The sequence below is a fragment of the Ranitomeya variabilis genome, chromosome 5 (genome assembly GCF_051348905.1).
Source record: "Ranitomeya variabilis isolate aRanVar5 chromosome 5, aRanVar5.hap1, whole genome shotgun sequence".
Taxonomy (NCBI): domain Eukaryota; kingdom Metazoa; phylum Chordata; class Amphibia; order Anura; family Dendrobatidae; genus Ranitomeya; species Ranitomeya variabilis.
This window is the reverse complement of record NC_135236.1, coordinates 381,612,703-381,637,111: the sequence shown is the minus strand read 5'-3', so window position 1 is coordinate 381,637,111 and position 24,409 is coordinate 381,612,703. Positions and strand designations below refer to the sequence as shown.

Here is a 24,409-nt window from a genome sequence, read left to right as displayed (position 1 = left end):
TTCTAGAACTTTTTTCTTTCGACTTTTTGTCAAGATGCTACTTGCAGTATATGGGTATTGGTTACAGCAACCTGTTATCTGCAAATTAACCCCTTAGTGACTGAGCCAATTTTGAACTTAATGACCAAGCCAAATTTTACAACTCTGACAAGTGACACTTTGTGGTAATAACTCTGGAACGTGTCAAAGTATCCCAGAGATTCTGAGATTGTCTTTTCATGACTTTGGTCTAACCCCCCCTGTGATCAGCAAGGAGATACTTAGCGGGCGAAAGCCCCCACTTTATTCTCTCTCCCCTGCTCCACCTAACTACGGGACCGAACATTGGACACCTCCCGGGATAAGCTCCAACTACGCTCCGGCACCATTACAGATTCACGCAGTAAGTGCTTTTGTACTAAGTATTTGTTCGGCTGCATTGCTCCCTGATTATTGGAGCTGGGAGTATCTATTTTTCCTGTGTCCATATATTTACATATTTCATCTACCAACGCACCTTCCTAGCGCAGGTGATAGCTTTTATATTCACTCTTTTCATGACTTATTGTACTTCATGATAGTGGTAGAATTTCTTTGATATGATTGGATTTGTGTAAAAAAAACAAAAACGTACATTTGGCACAAATTTTGAAAATTGAGCAATTTTTGACCAAAACTTTTAATTTTCATGCCCTGAAATCAGAGAGATATGTCACACAAAATAGTTAATAAATAACATTCCCCACATGTCTACTTTACATCAGCACAATTTTGGAAACTTTTTTTTTGTTAGGAAGTTATAAGGGTTAAAAATTGACCAGTGATTTCTCATTTTTCCAACAAAATTTACAAAACAATTTTTTATCATGGACCACATCACATTTGAAGTGACTGAGGGGCCCTGTGTGACAGGAAATACCCCAAAGTGACACCATTCTAAAAACTGCACCCCTCAAGGTGCTCAAAACCACATTCAAGAAGTTTATTAACCCTTCAGGTGCTTCACGAGAACTGAAGCAATGTGGAAGGAAAGCGGCGCTGAGGAATATATACCCTTAACTGCCTCTGTTAATAAGCGTATCGGCGGTCGTTAAGGGGTTAAAAGAATAATCAACCTGGTAAATAGGAAAGGTAAAGAAGAACGAAACTTGTTCTTTGTGTCAATCTACAGATTTTCTGCATGTTACTGCAACAGTTTTGTCAAAATTATGCAAACAAATAGGGATAAATCTTCTCCTGAACTGTTCCATTTTTGGCTGGAGAAAGGGTGATTAGCTAAACAGGAGAGGCTTTTTGATCTTTTTGTCCTATTGCAGGTGGGGGAGGCTCCTGCTCCAGCCAGGTGTCCTAAAAGGGAATTTATCAGCAGGATTCCCCACCCAAAAATATTGAAATATGAAATCAGCTTTTTCAAGTGCAAATGAGGCTAAATAGTTTATTGTAAGATCTTAAAATGTTTTCAATCCAGCTCTATTCGCCACCCAGCAGCCTTCATATGTTTGACTGACTGCTCCTTTGCCTGAAGTCACAAGCTTAGAGGCTGTTAAGCAGGAGGAGCTAGGAAATAGAGCTGGAGAGACAGAGGCTTCTGATCTACAGCCTCTTGTTCATATCGATTCAAATGCTGATTTGTCAGTAATGGAGGAACAGTACAACCATGTAAAATATTGCTTGACTTGTCTTAGAGCTACATGCTCATAAAAGTAATTAAGGGGATGAAATCCTGCTGACTCACTCACTATAAAGCAAGGATACAAGAAGGGGAAAGAAAACATGGCTGACCTTCTTGGACACAGAGTAGATTTTGTTCAATATTTGTTGGACTAAAGAGAACCAGACAGGGGATAAATGCTGACCGATCCATGGGAACATGTAGGAGACACTGGCTACATGATTATAGCTATATATGTTTGACTATGAAAGGCTGTGGTATTTCACAGAAAATATACTTTAAAAGCCGCACAAGAGAATAGTCAAAAAAAGCCTCATGATTGGTGGCTTCTCCCACCCAAACCCCTTGAATGATAGGGCTCTCCCTGCATGCGTGTATAGGAAATTATGGCAGTGGGCAGAGAGAAGTTGCAGAGGACCCACCTTTACTACTAGTGTCTAGTGCGGCTCTTTTCTCAAAGGCTTTTAGGCTATGTGCACACGTTGCGGATTTCCTGCGGATCCGCAGCATTTTTTTCCGCGCAGAAACGCTGCAGATCCGCAAGTGATTTACAGTACAATGTAAATCAATGAGAAAAAAAACCCGCTGTGCTAATGGTGCAGAAAATTCTGTGCGGAAACGCAGCGGATTAAAAGAAGGAGCATGTCACTTCTTTTTTGTGGATCTGCAGCGTTTTTGCATCCATTCCATTATAGAAATCCAAAGGGGTAAAAAACGCAGTAAATCCACAAAACATCCGCAGTAAATCTGCAGCAAATCTGCACCTGCATTTTCTGCCAAGAGATGCAGAATCCGCACCAAAAATTCCTAAGCCTAATCCGCAACGTGTGCGCATAGCCTTAAAGTATGTTTTACCACCAATCAAAAGGTAGATAAATCTATGACAGATGGGAGACTACTTACTGTCAAAACCCTGAAAATGGGGTTGCCAAGTTCCCTGTTTGAATGGATTGTTCGTGTGCATGCATTACAACTGATCCACTCAATTCCTAGAAACTAAAAGATAGCTGTTCTGTCAATCTGATAGAGGTAAATGGAGCAGAGGTCTTGCATGTGTACTGTAAAATTATAATACTTAATATGTCCTCTTCATCTCATAATAAAAGCCTTGCAAATAAACCCTAAAAAAAATAAATGCAAGAATGGTTTTTAGTTTTCCAGTCAACAACAAAAAGAACGTAAAAGTTGTCGCTCCCTCTCAGATGATGTTCGGCCCCAAATGCAATTTGTTAAAAACCAAACAAAGCAAAAAAATCAACAACACAAAAAAACCCAAAACATATCACACTGAACTCACTTTCCCCATGTACATCGGAGAGTGATAAAATTAAAAAACAAGCGCTTGACAGCTATGTCAGACATAAAAAAGGATGGCTCCTGAATAAAGGAAATTGAGAATTAAAGGGAAAAAAAACTGGCAGCAGAGGGAAAGAGAGAAGTGTCAATGTGCAATGCCATTGCTGATAAAATGGCCGTAGGTCAAAGCTTCCCCTAAAAACATGTAAAATGGACATTGTGTAGTGGATACAGCTGAAATGTATCTACAATAAAATCCATACCTTCATTGGACGCTTCTGAGATACACTGCATATGGGCCTGAACGGAGGGTGGAATGGAATCACTGGCGGATTGCTTTCTTGGGCTCTCAGAGGCAGACTATTTGATGAAAATATCACATAAATAAATGTATACAGTTTCTATGGGGTCATCATGAAATTAACTTGATTATGACACTACAAAAACTATACATCACATTTATAGAGGGGTGCTGTTTGTGAACGTTAGGCTGCATTTGCACATTTTTAGCTTGTGGTCCGTTGTTAAGTACCAATCTGTATTTACTGTAATATAAGTCTGCAATGTGTTACTAGGAGGCAAGTAGGAATAAACTTAACTTTATTTTACACGCACATCCACAAGCTTTCTCAGTGGATTTTTAAACCTAGTATGTTGAAAAAGTTTATGGATGAATAGAGTGTAAATGGTGCACTGTACGTTCTGCTCAGAGGGGCTCTTAAAGAGAACCTGTCAGCAGGATTTTGCAAAGTAAAGTACCCACATTGCCATATTGGCGCTGTATACTGATTAAAACAATACCTCTGGGGAAGAAATCCATTATGAGGAATCAGGTAGCACATGTGCAAACTGACTTCCTAGCAGTCTTCTGTAAAATGGATCCGGTAGTAGCGCATGCGCAGATTGAGATCTCGGCTGTCATTAAGCTGATATCTAAATCAGTGCATGCGCTGCTACTGGTGCTATTTTACTGAAGGCTGCCAGGAGATCAATGTGCGCAAAGGACGGTTAGGACGGCAACAGCTCAAAATTTAAAGCATTAGGATGATAAATACATCAGGAGCAGCGGAGGGACCGTGGCAGAGACGAAGACCCTAGCCACAGTCCCATTCCAATGCACGAAATTATGATTATAAGAAAACTTCAAACACTGACTACACAAAATCAGGGTTTGAAGTTTTCTGGAATTCTTTTAATCAATATTACAGCGTGAATATCGCCATGTGTGTTCGTTGCTGAGGAAAATCCTGAAAACAGGTTCCCTTTAAGTATTATTTGTACCTTGTAAATGGCAGAATAAGCAACCAAGCCCAAATGTCAAAAACAGGTATCACTCTGGTTTATATATAATCCTTATTATAATACCAACCGTACCTCGGAGTCCCAGGGTGATTCAACATCATCATCTTCAAAGCCTAGTTCTGTCATTAATGCAACTGTAGACATAAAAATATATCAGTACTAGGTTTGATAATCCACAATGTAAAAGTTTATGAATCTGAATCCTAATATTACTGCTAATTAATTAATTCCACTTTCCAACTGCTGCCCAACTAATCCACCAGCAAATAAAGAGATGGCCTCTATCAGTATAAAATATACAAAGGCAAAACAGAATGGCATTAACCCCTTAAGCCCCGAGGGTGGTTTGCACGTTAATGACCGGGCCGATTTTTACAATTCTGACCACTGTCCCTTTATGAGGTTATAACTCTGGAACGCTTCAACGGATCTTGGCGATTCTGACATTGTTTTCTCGTGACATATTGTACTTCATGATAGTGGTAAAATTTCTTCAATATAACTTGCGTTTATTTGTGAAAAAAACGGAAATTTGGCGAAACTGTTTGGGCACATGGCAGAGCTCGGAAGGGAAGGAGCGCCATTTGACTTTTCAATGCAAAATTGACTGGAATGGAGATAGGACACCATGTCGCGTTTGGAGAGCCCCTAATGTGCCTAAACATTAAAACCCCCCACAAGTGACACCATTTTGGAAAGTAGACCCCTTAAGGAACTTATCTAGATGTGTGGTGAACACTTTGACCCAACAAGTGGGTCACTACAGTTTATAACGCAAAGCTGTGAAAATAAAAAAAAATTATTTTTCTTTTCATAATATAGATTTTTTAGCCCCCAGTTTTGTATTTTCCCAAGGGTAACAGGATAAATTGGACCCCAAAAGTTGTTGTCTTATAATGCAGAGCCATAAAAATAAAAAATCATATTTTTTAACAAAAATTATCTTTTCGCCCCCAATTTTTTATTTTCCTAAGGGTAAGAGAAGAAATTGGACCCCAAAAGTTGTTGTGCAATTTGTCCTGAGTACACTGATATCCCATATGTGGGGGTAAACGACTGTTTGGGCGCATGGCAGAGCTCGGACGGGAAGGAGCGCCGTTTGACTTTTCAATGCAAAATTGACTGGAATTGAGATGGGACACCATGTCGTGTTTGGAGAGCCCCTAATGTGCCTAAACATTAAAACCTCCCACAAGTGACACCATTTTGGAAAGTAGACCCCCTAAGGAACTTATCTAGATCTGTTTTGAGAGCTTTGAACCCCCAAGTGTTTCACTACAGTTTATAACGCAAAGCTGTGAAAATAAAAAAAAATTATTTTTCTTTTCATAATATAGATTTTTTAGCCCCCAGTTTTGTATTTTCCCAAGGGTAACAGGATAAATTGGACCCCAAAAGTTGTTGTCCAATTTGTCCTGAGTAAGCCGATACCCCATATGTGGGGGGGGACCCACCGTTTGGGCGCATGACAGAGCTCGGAAGGGAAGGAGCGCCATTTGGAATGCAGACTTAGATGGATTGGTCTGCAGGCGTCACATTGCATTTGCAGAGCCCCTGATGTACCCAAACAGTAGAAACCCCCCACAAGTGACCCCATATTGGAAACTAGACCTCCCAAGGAGCTTATCTAGATGTGTTGTGAGAACTTTGAACCCCCAAGTGTTTCACTACAGTTTACAACGCAGAGCCGTGCAAATAAAAAATCTTTTTTTTCCCACAAAAATGATTTTTAGCCCCCCAAATTTTTATTTCCCAAGGGTAACAAGAGAACTTGGACCCCAAAAGATGTTGTCCAATTTGTCCCAAGTACGCTGATACCCCATATGTTGGGGTAAACCCCCGTTTGGGCGCAAGGGAGAGCTCGGAAGGGAAGGAGCACTGTTTTACTTTTTCAACGCAGAATTGGCGGAAATTGAGATCGGCCGCCATGTCGCGTTTGGAGAGCCCCTGATGTGCCTAAACAGTGGAAACTCCCCAATTCTAACTGAAACCCTAATCCAAACACACTCCTAACCCTAATCCCAACGGTAACCCTAACGACACCCCTAACCCTGACATACCCCTAACTCTAATCCCAACCCTAATCCCAACTGTAAATGTAATCCAAACCCTAACTTTAGCCCCAACCCTAACCCTAACTTTAGCCCTAACCCTAACTTTAGCCCCAACCCTAAACCTAGCCCTAACCTTAGCTCTAACCCTAATCCTAATGGGAAAATGGAAATAAATACATTTTTTTAATTTTATTATTTTTCCATAACTAAGGAGGTGATGAAGGGGGGTTTGATTTAGTTTTATAGCGTTTTTTATAGAGGATTTTTATGATTGGCAGCTGTCACACACTAAAAGACGCTTTTTATAGCAAAAAAGTTTTTGCGTCTCCACATTTTGAGACCTATAATTTTTCCATATTTTGGTCCACAGAGTCATGTGAGGTCTTGTTTTTTGCGGGACGAGTTGACGTTTTTATTGGTAACATTTTCGGGCATGTGACATTTTTTGATCGCTTTTTATTCCGATTTTTGTGAGGCAGAATGACCAAAAACCAGCTATTCATGAATTTCTTTTGGGGGGGCGGGGGGAAAGGGCGTTTATACCGTTCCACGTTTGGTAAAATTGATAAAGCAGTTTTATTCTTCGGGTCAGTACGATTACAGCGATACCTCATTTATATCATTTTTTTAATGTTTTGGCGCTTTTATACGATAAAAACTATTTTATAGAAAAAATAATTATTTTGGCATCACTTTATTCTGAAAACTATAACTTTTTTATTTTTTTGCTGATGATGCTGTATGGCGGCACGTTTTTTGCGGGGCAAGATGACGTTTTCAACGGTACCATGGTTATTTATATCTGTCTTTTTGATCACGTGTTATTCCACTTTTTGTTCGGCGCTATGATAGTAAAGCGTTGTTTTCTGCCTCGTTTTTTTTTTTTTTACGGTGTTCACTGAAGGGGTTAACTAGTGGGACAGTTTTATAGGTTGGGTCGTTACGGACGCGGCGATACTAAATATGTGTACTTTCCTTATTTTTTTTTTTTATTAAGATAAAGAAATGTATTTATGGGAATAATATATATATTTTTTTTCTTTATTTTGGAATTTTTTTTTTTTTTACACATGTGGAAATGTATTTTTTTTTACTTTTTTTACTTTGTCCCGGGGGGGACATCACAGATCGCTGATCTGACGGTTTGCACAGCACTGTCAGATCAGCGATCTGACTTACAGCGCTGCAGGCTTACCAGCGCCTGCTCCGAGCAGGCGCTTGGTAAGCCACCTCCCTGCAGGACCCAGATGCAGCCCCGCGGCCATCTTGTTCCGGGGCCTGCAAGGAGGAAGAGGTAAGAGACGCTCGGAGCAACGCGATCACATCGCGTTGCTCCGAGGGTCTCAGGGAAGCCCGCAGGGAGCCCCCTCCCTGGGCGATGCTTCCCTATACCGCCGGAACACTGCGATCATGTTTGATCGCAGTGTGCCGGGGGTTAATGTGCCAGGAGCGGTCCGTGACCGCTCCTGGCACATAGTGCCAGATGTCAGCTGCGATAGTCAGCGATCGGCCGCGCTCCCCCCGTGAGTGCGGCCGATCGCATATGACGTACTATCCCGTCGGTGGGAATTAAGGCCCACCCCACCTCGACGGGATAGTACGTCATATGGGATTAAGGGGTTAAAGAAAATTATGTTGAATTTACACGACTTGATCATATTCTTGTAGTAGAGATCTCCGGAGCACAAGGCTAGCATTACAGGAAGCTATCATCAGAAAACCAAAAATCCCTCTTTTACCGCTTCAATGGGGGACACAGGTAACCATGGGACATCCCAAAGCAGTCCCAAGGGAGGGAAAAAGAAAATTGCAAAGAGAAAATGGACTCAGGTCAGCCAGTGCACAACCGCCGCCTACAGCACCTTCCTTCCCAGGTCTGCATCAGACGAGGCATGGGTATGAACCCTGTAAAACCTCGCAAAGGTGTGCAACGATGACCAGGTCACAGACTTACAAATCTGCAAAGCAGAGGCTTGATGACAAACTGCCCAGGAAGCTCCCACCTTCCAGGTGCCCTACTCTAGGAGGATGTTTGTCCTGAACGCCCTATGCCTCCAATAATGCTGAACGAATCCAACGGGCAAAAGTGGACTTGGAAGCTGGAAGTCCCCTATGACGACCTTCAGAGATGACGAATAGGGCATCAGAGTGATGAAAGGAAGCAGTCCTTGAAAGATAAGACTCGGATAGCTCTGACCAGATCCAGCTTGTTAAGGAACTACTCCATGGGATGGACCGAAGAGTGGTGGAGAGGACGGACAGTTTCCTCATTAATGTGAAATGAAGAAACAAACTTAGGCAGGAAGGAAGGAACAGGTCTGAGATCCCCGTTCCTTGTTTTACATCAGGACAAGGTGGAACGGCATGACGGTGCCGCTAACTCAGAGACTCTCCTGATGGATGTAATGCCAACTAAAAAGGCAACCTTCCATGACAGTAGAGAAGACTGAATGTCCTGAATGGGTTCAAAGGGAGGACGCTGGTGTGGCCAAGAATGAGGTTAAGATCCCATGGATCTATCGGAGGACGATATTGAGGTGACAGGTGGGCGACTCCTTGAAGGAAAGTCTTCACCTGGGGACGAGAAGCCAGATTTCGTTGAAAATAAAAATCGACAGTGCGGAGACTTGACCCCTAAGAGTCCTGAGTGAGAGACCAGAGTCAAGACCTGCTTGGAGAAAACCCAGGATGGAAGGAAGAAAAAAAAAAGACATAGGGACCAAATTGTTGTTCTCACTCCATTGAAAGAAGGCCTTCCGTTATCTGTGATAGATATGCGAGGATGCTGGTTTTCTCGCCCTAATCATGGTCTGAACGATCTGATGGGGAAAAAACGGCCTCCTTCAGGACTGCGGCCTCAACAGCCATGCCGTTACACTCAGACTGTGAACTCTGGTGGAAGAGGGAGCATTGTGAGAGAAGATCTAGTCTGGAAGCCTCCGGGGGGGGGTCCATGAGCGTGTTCACTAGCTCCGAGTACCAGGCCCTTCTGGGCCAGTCTGGAGCTACCAAGATTACGGGAATCCCTTCCGCCTTTATCTTTTTCTCGGCTCTCGGAATCAAGGGGAGAGGCGGAAAAAGATAAGGCAGCTGGAATTGGTACCACGGGATTACTAGGGTATTGTAACGTCATCAGGTCTACGTCCGTGGTGCCCCATCTTCAGGAAGTGGTCTTCCTGAATCTCAAATCGAAGATCTCTATGATGCTGAACACAAACAGGAATGTTCAGGTAAGCATACTGAATGTCCACTGAGCAGAGAAATTCCCCTGACTCCATGGAGGTAATTACCAAATGCAGGGACTCCATCCTGAACTGACGGTTCCGAAAGTGACGGTTCAATCGTTTGAGGTCCACAATCGGACGGAGAGACCAGTCTTTCTTTGGGACTAAGAACAGATTGGAGCAGAACCCTGAAAAGCGCTTGTGCAAGGGAACGGGTACGATTACTCTTGTGCGTAGCAGTGAGGAGAATGCCTGAAGAATACCTGCGACATGAGCCGGGAGTCTTGGTGGACGGGACTGGAAGAAACGTCTTCCTGGAAGGATGGGGGGGAAATCAAATTTGTAGACTTAAGTCACACTCTCTTTGACCACTGACAACCAGACTTCCTGGAACAGAAAAAGCCGGCCTCCCACCCTGGAGAGATTCCCGGGTGGGGGTGACCCGTCGTGACAAGGAGAACCTGTTGGAACGAGACCCTGAAGGCTTGGAAGAGCGACCCTTTGGACACTACTGAGAAACTGGTTTGAAGGATGGCCTCCTTCTTTCCCTTTTGGCAGAAAAGCGGTCCTTTTTGGAGGAAGTTCTCGAAGGAGAGAAGGGCTGAAAGGAACAACTTTTTAGAAGGAGTATCCGCATTTCAGGCTTTCAACCAGAGAATGCGGAGTATGGCAACAATGTTGCTGGTAGCCCGTCGGAACAACTGGACGCATCCAAGGAAGCCGTCAGGAGATATTTGCCAGCATGGGCAATCTGGTCACCAAGTCGGCCAGCTCATCTGGAGAGGCTGCCGCCAGGATACCCTGAAGAAGCATTCTTGCCCAAGCAGACATGGAAGTTGCAACCCAGGTGGAGGCAAAAATGGGACAGAGGGAAGTGTCGGATGCTTCAAAGGCTGACTTAGCTATGGATTGAACCTGTTTATCAGTAGAGTCCTTGAGAGATGCTCCGTCCAGCAGAGACAAAACTGTCTTGGAAGATAGACGAGAGACCGGCGGATCAACAGTAGGGGACTCTGTCCATCTACTAACAAGGTCTGGACTAAAGGGATAAAGAATGTCTAGCTGCTTCCTTCCTTCACGGGATGCCCTTCTCAGGGTGGTCCCAGTGCTTAGACATGATTGCATAAAAATCCCGGTTGTTGGAAAAGGTCCGGGATGGACGTTTCACTCGTTTGAAGGAAACAGAGTGCTCCTGGCCAGGGGCTTCGTCCTCTTTTCAGATTATGAGTTTGGCTAATCGCCAAGATAAGGCTATCGACCATATCCTGAAATTTAGAGATCTGGTCCGTATCAGACTCAGAATCTGACTGGGAATCCACATCCGTCCCAAAAGTTGCCTCCGAAGAGTGGGCAAGGGATAAGGAAGGTATCCTGGAGGATGCAGAGAAGTCCCGTGAACTGGAAGAGGAATTGGAAAAGGCCAGCTTCCTTGACTTTGTACCCAGTCTGTCCCTGTGAAGGTCATGGTCTGTTGCATTCGAATCACTGTGAGAGGCATTTGGAACACTGGTGGTGTCATACAGGTGAGGTAGTCGCTCTAGGACCTGGACCAGGGACTGTGACACCTTTGTCAGGTCAGAGACATATTGGGACATGGCAACAGGCCTCTCCGGAGAAATGGGTATGCTCTTGTCCCGGGTGGTGGGGGGCTCCTGTGGTGCAGACATGGTAGCAGGACAGAAAGGAGAAGGCTGACCTGAAGACCACTTCTTTTTGCAGAAGGCACAGGCGTAATGAATAATAGTAGGCTTAGAAGGGCAAAAGGAAGCCTCTCTAGAGTTGGGCATAATTTGAGCCTTGGTGATACTGCTGCGGAGGGCTTTATGAAAGGGGGAGAGAGTAGAAAAGGAGAGGGCAGAGTCTACCCGATGTCAGCGATGACCCAGCAGAACTGTGTGGCAGGCTGTGTTCCCTTTGCAGGAGTCCGCAGGTCTGATGCAGAGAGCGCAAGGTATCAGAGTGTGTCAGACAGGCACTTCAAACTGCTGAGGCACATATCCTGATTGAACATAGACTGTGCTGTGTTACAGCAAGTATGATGCACTGCGGTTGGCATGGCTGATCTGCCGGTCAGTGAGAAACTGAAATTACCCGTCCGATTGGCTAACCTGCCGGGGCATGTACAGCCAGGAAGAGGAAACTCCGTGATAGGATGAAAAGCACCTGGTCTAAGCAGGACAGAGGGAAGGAGGTGAGGTCTTCTATTGGGACAAAAGGGTGCGCGATTTGAAAAGACCGGTGGAGAATGGCCAAATAAAGTCGGGAAGGGGAGCGGCCAGAGAGAAAAGGGGTGTGTGGCTACAAAGCCTGAGACTGGCCAGGAAGAAATGGCCGCTTCTGTGCAGGATCGCCCTTTGTACTAACGCCACAATGTCTGTGACACCTTTGCTGGCACTTGGAGGGATAGTAATCTGTCACAGACCTGTTGTGTGCTGCTGCGGGGGAAAAAAGGGGAACACACCTGGAAGGTGAGTCCTGATCCCTCTTCACCAATGAAGATGCCTTCAGAAGCCCTCAGGTTGATGATGGTCACTGGAATGAGATATACTCCTTCCTGCACCATTTCCAGATTGTGCAGAAGACCGCGTCGACCCCTTACAAGAAGGGGAGTGGCCACCACCGGTGACCACCGTCTTCTTCCCAGCCCTCTCCAAGGAGAGGGGTTGGGTGGGGAAGAGGCTAGGACTGGCCACCGGTAATCACCCTGAAGCACCTGTGAAAGATGACAGGGGATTAGGTTCTGCCTTGTGGGTCCAAGAGTGGGCGATGTGGGTGACACCATACTGCTCTCCCTTTCACATAAGTACGGGAAAACAGGGTGGGAAACTACACCCTGTTACCCTAATGAAGAAGAACCTGAAAACAAAGGAAAAAAGGAGATTTTTGTGTACTCACTGTAAAATCTCTTTCTCTTAGCCTCTAATTGGGGGACACAGGACCATGGGTGTTATGCTGCTGTCCACTAGGAGGCGACACTATGCATAATCTGAAAAAGATTAACTGTGGCTCCTCCTGTACAGTATACACCCCTGGACGGCATCAGCCTTCTCCAGTTTTGTGCAAAAGCAGTAGGAGGAACGAAACGAATAACATAATTATGCCTATAAGAAGGCAACTATGTACGAGCTCAAGAAACAATATGAGAACTCAACAGTTACAACAGCCCGGAAAGGGCAACAGGGTGGGAGCTGTGTCCCCCAATTAGAGGCTAAGAGAAAGAGATTTTACGGTGAGTACACAAAAATCTCCTTTACTCTGTCGCCTCATTGGGGGACACAGGACCATGGGATGTCCTAAAGCAGTCCCTGGGTGGGAAGCAATGGACGAATATTGTGCAGACAGGCCCGTACACTTAGGGCACCGCCGCCTGCAGGACACGTCTACCCAGGCTCGCGTCCGCTGAGGACTGGGTATGAACCCTGTAGTGTTTAGTAAACGTGTGTAAGCTAGTCCAAGTGGCCGCCTTACACACTTGTTGTGCCGAAGCCTGTTGCCGAATGGCCCAGGAGGCCCCTACCGCCCGTGTAGAGTGTGCCGTAATACCGGCTGGAAGAGGAGAATTCTTAAGGCGGTATGCCTCTTGTATGGTGGATTTGATCCACCTGGCAAGAGTAGCTTTGGAAGCTGGCATACCCTTGTGGCCGCCTTCCGGAAGGAGGAAAAGGGAATCAGACCTCCGGAAGGACGCAGTCCTAGACACATATATACGCAAAGCCCTGACAAGGTCCAGCGTATGCAGAGCCTTCTCCACTCTATGAACCGGAACCGGACAAAGGGATGGTAGTGAAATTTCCTCATTGAGGTGGAAGTCGGACACAACCTTCGGAAGGAAGGATGGGACCGTACGAAGAACTACCTTGTCCTGGTGAAATGCCAGGAAAGGCCGTCTGCAGGAGAGTGCTGTCAGTTCAGACACCCTGCGTAGCGAGGTGATTGCCACCAGGAAAACCACCTTCTGGGAAAGAAGGCGGAGCGGGACCTCCTTAAGGGGTTCGAAGGGTGGTTCCTGCAATGCTGTCAGGACCAGGTTGAGGTCCCACGTTTCTAGTGGTCGTCTGTAGGGGGGAACCAATCGGGAAACCCCCTGAAGGAAAGTCCTTACTTGCGGCTTGGTAGCAATGCGCTTTTGGAAAAGCACTGAGAGGGCTGACACCTGGCCCTTAAGCGAGCCCAATGACAGCCTGGCCTCCAGACCCGATTGGAGAAAACCAAGTACTTTGGGTAGGGAATAAGGGAGTGGGATCTGGCCACGAGATTCGCACCAGGTAAAGAAAGCTTTCCAGGTACGGTAATAAATCTTGGCAGAGGCTGGTTTCCGTGCTCTGATCATGGTTGCAATGACATTTGTCGAGAGCCCTGCCTGGGTTAGAACCCAGGTCTCAAGGGCCACGCCGTCAAATTGAGAGCCCCTGAGTTCTGGTGGTAGAACGGCCCCTGTGATAGAAGATCGTGGCGGTCGGGGAGACGCCAGGGGGCGTCTGCTGTGAGTTGTACGATGTCGGCGTACCATGTGCGTCTGGGCCAGTCCGGTGCAATGAGGATGGTTGGAACTCCCTCTTGTTTGATCTTCCTCACCACTCTGGATATCAGGGGGAGAGGTGGAAAAATATACAGAAGCTGGAACTGGGTCCAGTCCTGAACCAGAGCGTCTGCTCCGAGCGACCGCGGATCGTGTGTTCTGTCAATGAAGTTGGAGACCTTGGCATTGAAATGGGATGCCATTAGGTCCACATCTGGGGTCCCCCAGCAGAGACAGATCTGTTGAAAAATTTCGGGATGGAGAGACCACTCTCCCGAGTCTATTCCTTGTCGGCTGAGGAAGTCTGCTTCCCAGTTGTCCACACCCGGAATGTGGACCGCCGAAAGAACCGACCCTGTGTCCTCCGCCCAGCTGAGGATATGTGACACTTCCCGCATCGCCTGGGTACTGCGGGTCCCCCTTGATGATTCACATATGCCACGGCCGTGGCATTGTCCGACTGTATCCTGATGTGAGAGGCTGCCAGTAAGTGATGGAAGGCCCTCAATGCCAGAAGGATGGCACGAATTTCCAGGATGTTGATGGGCATGGTCACTTCCGCTGGGGACCACTTGCCCTGTGCCCTGTGGTGTAGGTGCACCGCACCCCAACCCATCAGACTCGCGTCGGTGGTCAGAACCTTCCATTGACCTGAGAGAAAGGATTTCCCCTTTACTAGCGAGGTTGGCTTGAGCCACCAGTGCAGGGACCTCCTGGTTGACGACGTTAGCTGGAACTCCCTGTCGAGAGAGAAGGGATTCCTGTCCCAGGACTTGAGAATGGCTAGTTGGAGAGGTCTGAGGTGAAACTGGGCAAATGGGATGGCTTCTATTGCTGCTGCCATCTTGCCGAGGACTCTCATGGCAAAACGGAGAGATCGAGGGGGTTTGCGGAGGAGGGTGCGAACTGCTAGTCGGAGGGCCAGTGCCTTGTCCTTGGGAAGGAGCACTAGACCCCTGGAGGTGTTGAATAACATTCCCAGGAAGGTCAGGGACTGACTCGGGGTTGGTGATGACTTTTGTAGGTTGATTAACCAGCCCATGCGACTGAGAGTATCGGTTGTGATTGAGACGCTGAGCTCGCAGTCCTTGAAGGTGGGAGCCTTGATGAGTAGATCGTCCAGGTATGGAACGACTACTATGCCTCTGGAATGCAGGACGTCCATGGTTGCTGCCATGACCTTGGTGAACACTCTGGGAGCCGTGGCGAGTCCAAAGGGGAGAGCCATGAATTGTTAGTGGTCCTGGCCTATTGCGAACCTGAGAAACCTCTGATGGGCAGGTGCAATGGGTATATGCAGGTATGCGTCTTGTATGTCTATGGAGGCGAGATATTCTCCCTTCTCCATGGACGCAATGATGGACCGAAGGGACTCCATGCGAAAGTGACGGACCCGTACATATTTGTTGAGCTGTTTTAGGTCTAGTATGGGCCGTACGCTGCCTCCCTTCTTGGGAACTACGAACAGATTGGAGTAGAACCCTCGGAAGCGGTCGGTCGTGGGTACCGGTACTATGACTCCTGATTGATAAAGCGAGGAGACCGCTTGGTGGTAGGCTCGAGCCTTGGCTGGCGGTTTTGGGGGGACAGAGAGGAAGAACCGGTCCGGTGGGTTGGAGGTGAAGTCTATTTTGTATCCGGAAGACACTAGTTCCATGACCCACCTGTCTTCTGTAATAGGCAGCCAGACTTGATGAAAGAGCAAAAGTCGGCCGCCTACTGGTGTGGTGTCTTCCGGAGTCCGTGAGTCATGAGGAAGAGAAAGTCTGAGATTTTCCTCCTCTGGGCTTAGACTGGCCTGCTTTTGACTGCCAGGTCTTGTCCGACCTTTGCGTCGATCGTGAGTTGTCCCTGCGTGGGGAACGGTTACGATTTTGTACTGGACGTGAGACGGACCAGCCGGAGGAATTCCGAAAGGATCGGAATCGAGTTTGGTTACGCTTCTTGTAAGTGCGTTTAGGTTTCAGTTGGGGAAGAGAAGTACTCTTACCCCCTGTGGCGTTGGATATCATAGTATCCAACTGTTCACCGAAAAGTCTCCCACTGAGGTAGGGGAGGTGCGTGAGGGACTTTTTTTGAGGCTGCGTCCGCTTTCCATTCCCGCAGCCAGAGGATACGCCGAATCGTGATGGCGTTTGATGCTATCCCCGCGACTCCCTTTGCTGAATCCAGAGCTGCATGGAGCATGTAATCTGCTACAACTGCAATTTGAACCGCTTGGTCCGACAGTTCAGGAGCGGATGCTTGGAAGGCTTGTAAATTCTTTGCCCAGGCCAGGATGGCCTTGGCAGCCCAAACTGAGGCGAACGCGGGAGCCAGGGATGCCCCTGCTGCCTCGAAAATTGAACGAGCAATGCATTCTACCTGCCGGTCTGCTGCGTCCCTGAGGGTTGAGCTATCTGGCAGTGAAAGGAGGGTCTGTGCTGCTAGCCTGGAGACTGGGGGATCCACTTCAGGTGGATCTGTCCATTCCTTGGTGTCCTTCTGTGGGAAGGGGTACCTCGCCTCCAGATATTTGCGATTAGCGAATTTTTTCTCAGGCTGTGAGAGCTGTTTTTTAAGGATCGCCTTAAACTCTGGGTGGTTAGAGAAAACCTTAGGCGGCTTCAGAGGTCCTTCAAAGGAAATCTTATGTTCTGGGGCCTCTGGTGGCGGATCAGAAATGTCCAGCACCCGATGGATGGACGATATTATGTCCTCAGCTAGCGCTGTATTGCTAGGAGGGATTGGGATCAGGGACCCCTCCGTTTCTCTGTCAGAGTCGCAGATGCCTTCTGAATCCTGTGTATCACTGAGGCGTCCCCTGCTGGGTGAGCTGGGGAGGAGGCCTTCTCTGGTTGGGGATTGCGGAGATCTGCATTGTCTGTCCCTGGAATGGGACGGTCTAGATGACCTGGAGCTACGGTGTCTCTCCCTAGAGGGGGATGACCGTGTGCTATGGGATGACGCAGAGGGACTAGATCTATGGATCCGCTTGTGTCCTGACCTAGACGTGGATGTGCCAGGGTCATCTTGTTCCTGAGTCAAGCTCTCCCTTTGCTGGGTAACGGTCATAGCCGGGGCATGACCCTGCAGAGCCTGAAGCAATGTGGAAGTTAGGTTATCTATAGACTGCGTCATAGATTGCGATATCTGAGTGGCCCATTCCGGCGTGGCATTAGACACCGAGGCATTGGCAGGGGCTTCTTGAGGCTTGTATACAGTTCTGACAATGCGGGTACGTGCTACTACTGGGGAGAGCGGTCCCGCAGGCTGTGCAGAATGCATAATAGCAGTTCTGCCTGGTTCTCTTGGACCTTGAGCCCTGCATAGTGCACAAAGTGCAGAGGTGCTGCCAGCAGATGGACCTTACAGGGGTAGAGAACCTACAGGGGAGCCTTATAGGTAATATGGATTCACAGCTGAGTAAAAAGAACCCCGTTGTGATCTTACCCCACCAGTGTGCCCCTAGGTCCAGCGCCGAAGATCCACAGTCCTGTGCCCCTCGGAGACTGGCTGCCTGGTCCTGCAGACCGGGAGATGCAGGGTTAATCTGCAGCCGAAAATGGCTGCAGAGACAGAGAGGAGAGGAGGAGAAGGGGGCGGAGAGCTGTAAAAAAGGCGGCAAGGCTGTGTAAAAACGCGCCCTTTCTGTCTCGATCCGCCCCCTGTATGACACGGTAGAGTGTCATATTTGTCATCCGGGGGGCGGGCCGGGGGGTGGAGAGGAGGCTGTGGCTTCAGCTAGGCCGAAGCCGGGGCCTAAAGTAGATGCCTGAGGCCCAGAAGGGCTCCAGGCCGGCGCGAAAGTCCGGGAGGGGGTCGGATCTGAACCGGACCCCTCCGGATTTAAAGGCAGGATAGCGGTGGGGCTGTAAGCAAGAGGGGAGCCCTGTGAGGGGTCCCCCTGAGGCAGTATAGAGCTGGTGCTGCCGCAGAGACAGGGACGCAGGGAGCCCTGTGTCTGTATGTGCCATGCCTGCCTGCACTCCCCCCGGCCCCAACAGGAGCCCGCAGCTGGGCTGGGGTCCCTGGATGCAGGCGCAGTGTGCTGGCCCATTGCTGGGAGCTGTAGGATGCTGCCTGTACAGGCCCTACCTGAGGTGTCTCAACCTAATACCCCCAGAGGGGGATAGGGAGGGTGCTTGTCACCTTCAGGGGCCTTTATCCTCGCCTCGACCTCAACCCAGAAACCAAAAGGAATTGGGGAAGGAGGGGGGGTCTCGACTTCGAACCAGCACCCGAGGGGCTGGGGAAGGAGCAGCATGGGGGATAGCCATCTCAACTTCAACTGGGCACCCCATAATAGGGGGCCGAGGAAGGAGCCATGCCGGGAGTCTCACAGGAGACCCTCTTTCCTTCATCTGTAATCCCGTCGGAAAACGGAGTAAAAATCTTTAGGTGTGCCTCCTTTGCGACACTAAGCAAAAACTGGAGAAGGCTGATGCCGTCCAGGGGTGTATACTGTACAGGAGGAGCCACAGTTAATCTTTTTCAGATTATGCATAGTGTCGCCTCCTAGTGGACAGCAGCATAACACACATGGTCCTGTGTCCCCCAATGAGGCGACAGAGTAAACATTAATAAAACACAACAGGTAACCCGAAAGAGAAAATGTGGATCTGGGATCAGATCCAGGTCCGCCTCCTACTGACACTAAGCTAAAACTGGGGTGCTTTGTGCCTGTCGGTGTGTTTATACTGCTGAGGGTGAGCTATTTTCCATTTTTGTCTAGTGTCAGTCTCCTAGCAACAGCAGCATACACCCATGGTTACCTGTGTCCCCCAATGAAGCGATAAATTAATTACCTAATTGTTTAAATGCAGTTTTTGTGTTACATGTATTTCTAAAAAAAAACAAAACCTGTTAGCGCTACTCTTTTTTCACAAATTCATAATCTTGCAATTTTCATATTAGCCATTGAGACTATTTTAGACCCAAACTTCCGAAACAAAGAGTTTACAACAGGCTCCTTAACATCAGAGGCAGTATTACAAGGACTGGTAACACCTCTATTGACATCTGATAATACAGGATCCACTACTCACAAATGACAAGGTCACACCTGATTTTGCTGCCCCATCCCTTCGCAATGACCTTTGCACAGGATCATTAGACACTTTAATATAAAAGATAGTGTCAGAACTCCACTCTCCTCCTAAGGCCGGTGTCTCATTTGCAACTGCAATGCAAGAAACTTGAGTGAGTCTCTCGCCACAATACCTGGCACTGCCGCCGGCACTTGGGATCGGAGTGTGTGGCTGCATGTATTTCTATGCAGCTGAACGCTCCGGTCTGAACCGCCGGCGGCAGTGCCGGGTATTGAGGCGCGAGTTTCTCGTACTGCAGTTGCAAGTGGGACACGAACCTAAGCATGATTAAGCTAATAGTCAGTATAGGCTACACAAAGTCACACAAAGTTGCCTCTATGGTAGCTTGTCTGCAGAATGAGTTTTATATATTCTGATCACAGTACACATATACAAACCTTTTCTGCCAACACCTTCTCCACTACCTTGGACCTTTTCTGGCTGTGTACCATCTGTCCTAATCGATTGTTTAGCACTTTCATCACCAGAAAAAGAATCATCCTAAAAAAGAGCGAGCGGTTTATAATGAAAGTCTTACAAGCTGAACACGTGCATGCCAGAATATTCAGATGAAAAATTTAATAACTAAATCTCATATTTTTAATAAACGACAAACAATTTTGGAAAGAAGAGTAGCACAAATAGCACGTGTACTAGGGAAAAATAACATCTACAACCTACTGAAAGGAAAGCACACACTAATTCTCTAGTAGGCCACAGAGGTGTACTCACATGCTTTCGCAATACCCTAGTAAGTTTGCCATCGACACCTGCTGTATTGATATCTTTCATACTGGAATCTAACTGTTCAGTGTCTTCACAGGGATATTGAGACACGCTATTTTGTGTGTGGCCATCTTCCCTGTCCATCATATGATCTACAGCAATGAATGGCTGGGTACATTTGCTTGTTTTCTTGTTACATTCTTCTCTCCTACTGGTAGAAGTAACCTGTTTATCGGTTTGTACATGTGATTTAAAGCTGTTTTTTAACTGGGTCACTTCACTTTCCATTGGGGGAGTTCCAATTTCATCATGTTCAGGTAACCCAAATATGAGTGACACTGGAACCTCTGAACAAACATGAGGATCTTTAGTATCCTGATCAGAATTTTTTGCGTAGTCATTGGGAAGAGCATTTTTGGAATCGCTTTGTAGCTTATTTTCTATCACTTCTGCATGATCAGACTCAATATTATTGCCACATTCAGATGTACCTCCCACACCTTCTGGAACATGATTGACTTTACTACCACAGTCTTTTATACAGATTTCACTATTTTCACCAGTACTTTTATCATCTTCTTTTTCTAAACTGTCTTCATGACTATCAGACACGTCACCATCTTCCCTATCTTCATGCGCTTCCTCCTCCTCATCATCTTCACAGTCTTCTACCTCCTCACAGTCTTTAGATTCATCTTCATCATCATCATCATCATCTTCATCGTTCTGAATCTCTTCATCCTCACACTCTTCATCCACTTTCTGGTTCTGTTCATTTTCATTTTGTTCTTCTGCACAGTCATTACTGCCCTTGGAGTTGGACTTTTTCCTGCCTTGATTCTCTAATTTGCCTTTCCCTTATGATTTTCAAAAGTCCACAAGCAGGCAGAGAGAAAAAAAACAAAATTAAATTAATAAAAAGCAGTAAGTAGTTAATAAACATTTTACCTTATGTACTCCGAGGAGAGAGTCAGAAGTCAGCTGGGAAGGTTTTGCATGAGAGCCAGGATTAATGCATACAGGAAGGAAGCGGGTCTGGGGGAAAGGCTTAGGAGGGGACTGAATGTTTGCACCTTCATCTTCACTATTATGAACAGAGTCTTCTTCACTATATGATTTACTCTCCAGAGTAAAGCCTGTAGGCTGTACTGAAGTAAAACTACCCTTTTCAATAACTACATCAAAAGAAACAAACACAAGTCAGTTGTGAACTACACATCAGAAGTCCAATCACTTCATGAGCCGAATGTTCTGCTAATAAACTTACTGTTCTTTTTAGTATGCAGGAGTTGCGTCAAACTTGGCTTGGAAGTCTTCTGCATACGACAATAAACCAGAAGAAGAAATTGATTAAATATATTAAATGTGTGAAAATGTGTGAGCAAGACTTCTTGAAATAAAACAGATTCTAGCCTAACCCATGATCAATATGTCTAGGTATTGCCTTATCATACTCTTTGTCTACAGCTCACCCATTAAATTAGCCACCTGCAACCCAAACTCCACCAAATCTAGAGATCATCATTTTCGAAAATGGACTACATGTCTATTCAATCTATTCAATAAATAGCAAAATTATTAGCACAATGTAAACAGACTACAGGAAGCAGATAAAAAAGAAACTAGGAGCCATGACATGTGAGTAGTACTGATCGTATTTTTCGGACTATGAAAAGTTGAGAAGAAAATGCGGGTGCGTCTTTTAAACCGAATGTAGCTTACCTAGCTCGCTGTGGGTAGGCTGGTGAGGCGGTATCACAGGAGGTAGAAGCAGGGCTCCTCCTCAGATGTTCTCAAGGAAAATGGCCCCGATGGTGGAGCATGCACAGCCACCGTGCCATTTTACTGGAGACGACCAGAGGGTGAGCCACACCCAGCTCCATTTTGTTGGAGAACGCCAGGACATGAATGTGCGCTAGAGTGGCTTTAGCATGATATTTAAAAAAGAAGGCTCATACAACTTTGAAGGGGCCACGGCATTGCCGAAGACCATACCCACAGTCGTGCCCCGATGCACGAAGAGGCTATTGCACCAAAGTTGCTAAAGTGAATTAAACAAGAACTGGGATATGGATTTTTTCACTCTATGTAACCACTAAATACAGTGTAACAGGGTCATTACGGCCATACATTTAACAGGTTAAATCGGGAGGACAGGTTCTCTTTAACCTACGTAAATTACACTACAGGGCCACCTGTCAACATGGCCCAGCAGTCGTTGCAAAACTACAACTCCCACCATGCTTGAACAGGCTGGGAGTCGCAGTGTCAACAGCTGCAGAGCCACACAGATTGTGAAAAACTGCTGTCCCCATACAAGAGTGTTGCACAATCTGTACCCTCCAGCAGCAGATGTCTGCCATAACAGTGTCAGCAGACCACCCCAATAACAGTGCATTAGCAGATCTCCCCCATAACCATGTCAGCAGACATGTTATCAAACATTTTATCAAGTTTTTACCTCAAAATTGTTTTCCTATTTTCCTTGTCTAAAACTTTTGTGCATCTTATAGTCCGAAAAATATGGTAGTTCTGTTGTTAAAGCCTCAATAAAGCAAGTAATACCTTTGGGCTAAAATCTAAGTCATCTTCATCAGATGATGGCCAGGAATCAGCATCTTCAGAGGCACGGCTAACAAAAAGAAAAACATCAGGCTATAAACATATGAAGTATATTTACAATGGAAATTGACAGTTCAGACTTTTTTTTTTTTTACTTAAAAGAATAAACTACATCCATTATATTTTAATGCAGAATTCCCGGTACTCTGACCTTTCTCTATATGAAAGAAAATAATTTTTCATATTGTAGATATGCACAATTCTGCGATTACACCTGTCTATGTCAGCAAACCTCTATAACTACACCTGTCTGTATAGCTGGAATGTTACTGTAAGGTACAGCACAATTCAGTAATCTTCTGTAACTACACCTGTCTGTATAGCTGGAATGTTATTAGAAAGTACAGCAGAAGTCAGTAATCTTCTGTAACTACACCTGTCTGTATAGCTGGAATGTTATTATAAAGTACAGCAGAAGTCAGTAATCTTCTGTAACTACACCTGTCTGTATAGCTGGAATGTTATTATAAAGTACAGCAGAAGTCAGTAATCTTCTGTAACTACACCTGTCTGTATAGCTGGAATGTTATTGTAAAGTACAGCAGAAGTCAGTAATCTTCTGTAACTACACCTGTCTGTATAGCTGGAATGTTATTATAAAGTACAGCAGAAGTCAGTAATCTTCTGTAACTACACCTGTCTGTATAGCTGGAATGTTACTGTAAGGTACAGCACAATTCAGTAATCTTCTGTAACTACACCTGCCTGTATAGCTGGAATGTTATTATAAAGTACAGCAGAAGTCAGTAATCTTTTGTAATTACACATGTCTGTATAGCTGGAATGTTATTATAAAGTACAGCAGAAGTCAGTAATCTTCTGTAACTACACCTGCCTGTATAGCTGGAATGTTATTATAAAGTACAGCAGAAGTCAGTAATCTTCTGTAACTACACCTGTCTGTATAGCTGGAATGTTATTATAAAGTACAGCAGAAGTCAGTAATCTTCTGTAACTACACCTGCCTGTATAACTGGAATGTTACGGTAAAGTACAGGAGAAGTCAGTAATCTTCTGTAGCTACACCTGTCTGTATAACTGGAATGTTATTATAAAGTACAGCAGAAGTCAGTGATCTTCTGTAACTACACCTGTCTGTATAACTGGAATGTTATTATAAAGTACAGCAGAAGTCAGTAATCTTCTGTAACTACACCTGTCTGTATAACTGGAATGTTATTATAAAGTACAGCAGAAGTCAGTAATCTTCTGTAACTACACCTGTCTGTATAGCTGGAATGTTATTATAAAGTACAGCAGAAGTCAGTAATCTTATGTAACTACACCTGCCTGTATAACTGAAATGTTACTGTAAAGTACAGGAGAAGTCAGTAATCTTCTGTAATTACACATGTCTGTATATCTGGAATGTTATTGTCAAGTACAGCAGAAGTCAGTGATCTTCTGTAATTACACCTGCCTATATACTGTAGCTGGTATGTTACTGTAAAGTACAGCAGAAGTCACTAATCTTCTGTAACTACACCTGTCTGTATAGCTGGAATGTTACTGTAAAGTACAGGAGAAGTCAGTAATCTTCTGTAACGACACCTGCCTGTATAGCTGGTATGTTACTGTAAAGTACAGCAGAAGTCAGTAATCTTCTGTAACTACACCTGTCTGTATAGCTGGAATGTTATTATAAAGTACAGCAGAAGTCAGTGAACTTCTGTAACTACACCTGCCTGTATAGCTGGAATGTTACTGTAAAGTACAGGAGAAGTCAGTAATCTTCTGTAACTACACCTGTCTGTATAGCTGGAATGTTACTATAAAGTACAGCAGAAGTCAGTAATCTTCTGTAATTACACCTGTCTGTATAGCTGGAATGTTATTGTAAAGTACAGCAGAAGTCAGTAATCTTCTGTAACTACACCTGTCTGTATAGCTGGAATGTTATTGTAAAGTACATCAGAATTCAGTAATCTTCTGTAATTACACCTGCC

The 24,409-nt window shown here is 45.8% G+C and overlaps 1 protein-coding gene across 8 annotated transcripts in view; it reads right to left on the bottom strand.

Moving 5' to 3' along the window:
- Window positions 1–24,409, bottom strand: part of ANKRD26 (ankyrin repeat domain containing 26) — a 154,984-nt gene that overhangs the window by 93,583 nt on the left and 36,992 nt on the right. For all 8 annotated transcript variants that reach the window (XM_077264993.1, XM_077264995.1, XM_077264997.1 and 5 more), the window contains exons 8-13: window positions 22,407–22,473; window positions 21,109–21,157; window positions 20,790–21,016; window positions 19,514–19,616; window positions 4,322–4,383; window positions 3,211–3,307 (exon numbers count right to left, since the gene is read on the bottom strand). In XM_077264993.1, coding sequence (XP_077121108.1) covers window positions 3,211–3,307; window positions 4,322–4,383; window positions 19,514–19,616; window positions 20,790–21,016; window positions 21,109–21,157; window positions 22,407–22,473 — 605 coding nt within the window. The remainder of the gene's footprint in view (window positions 1–3,210; window positions 3,308–4,321; window positions 4,384–19,513; window positions 19,617–20,789; window positions 21,017–21,108; window positions 21,158–22,406; window positions 22,474–24,409) is intronic.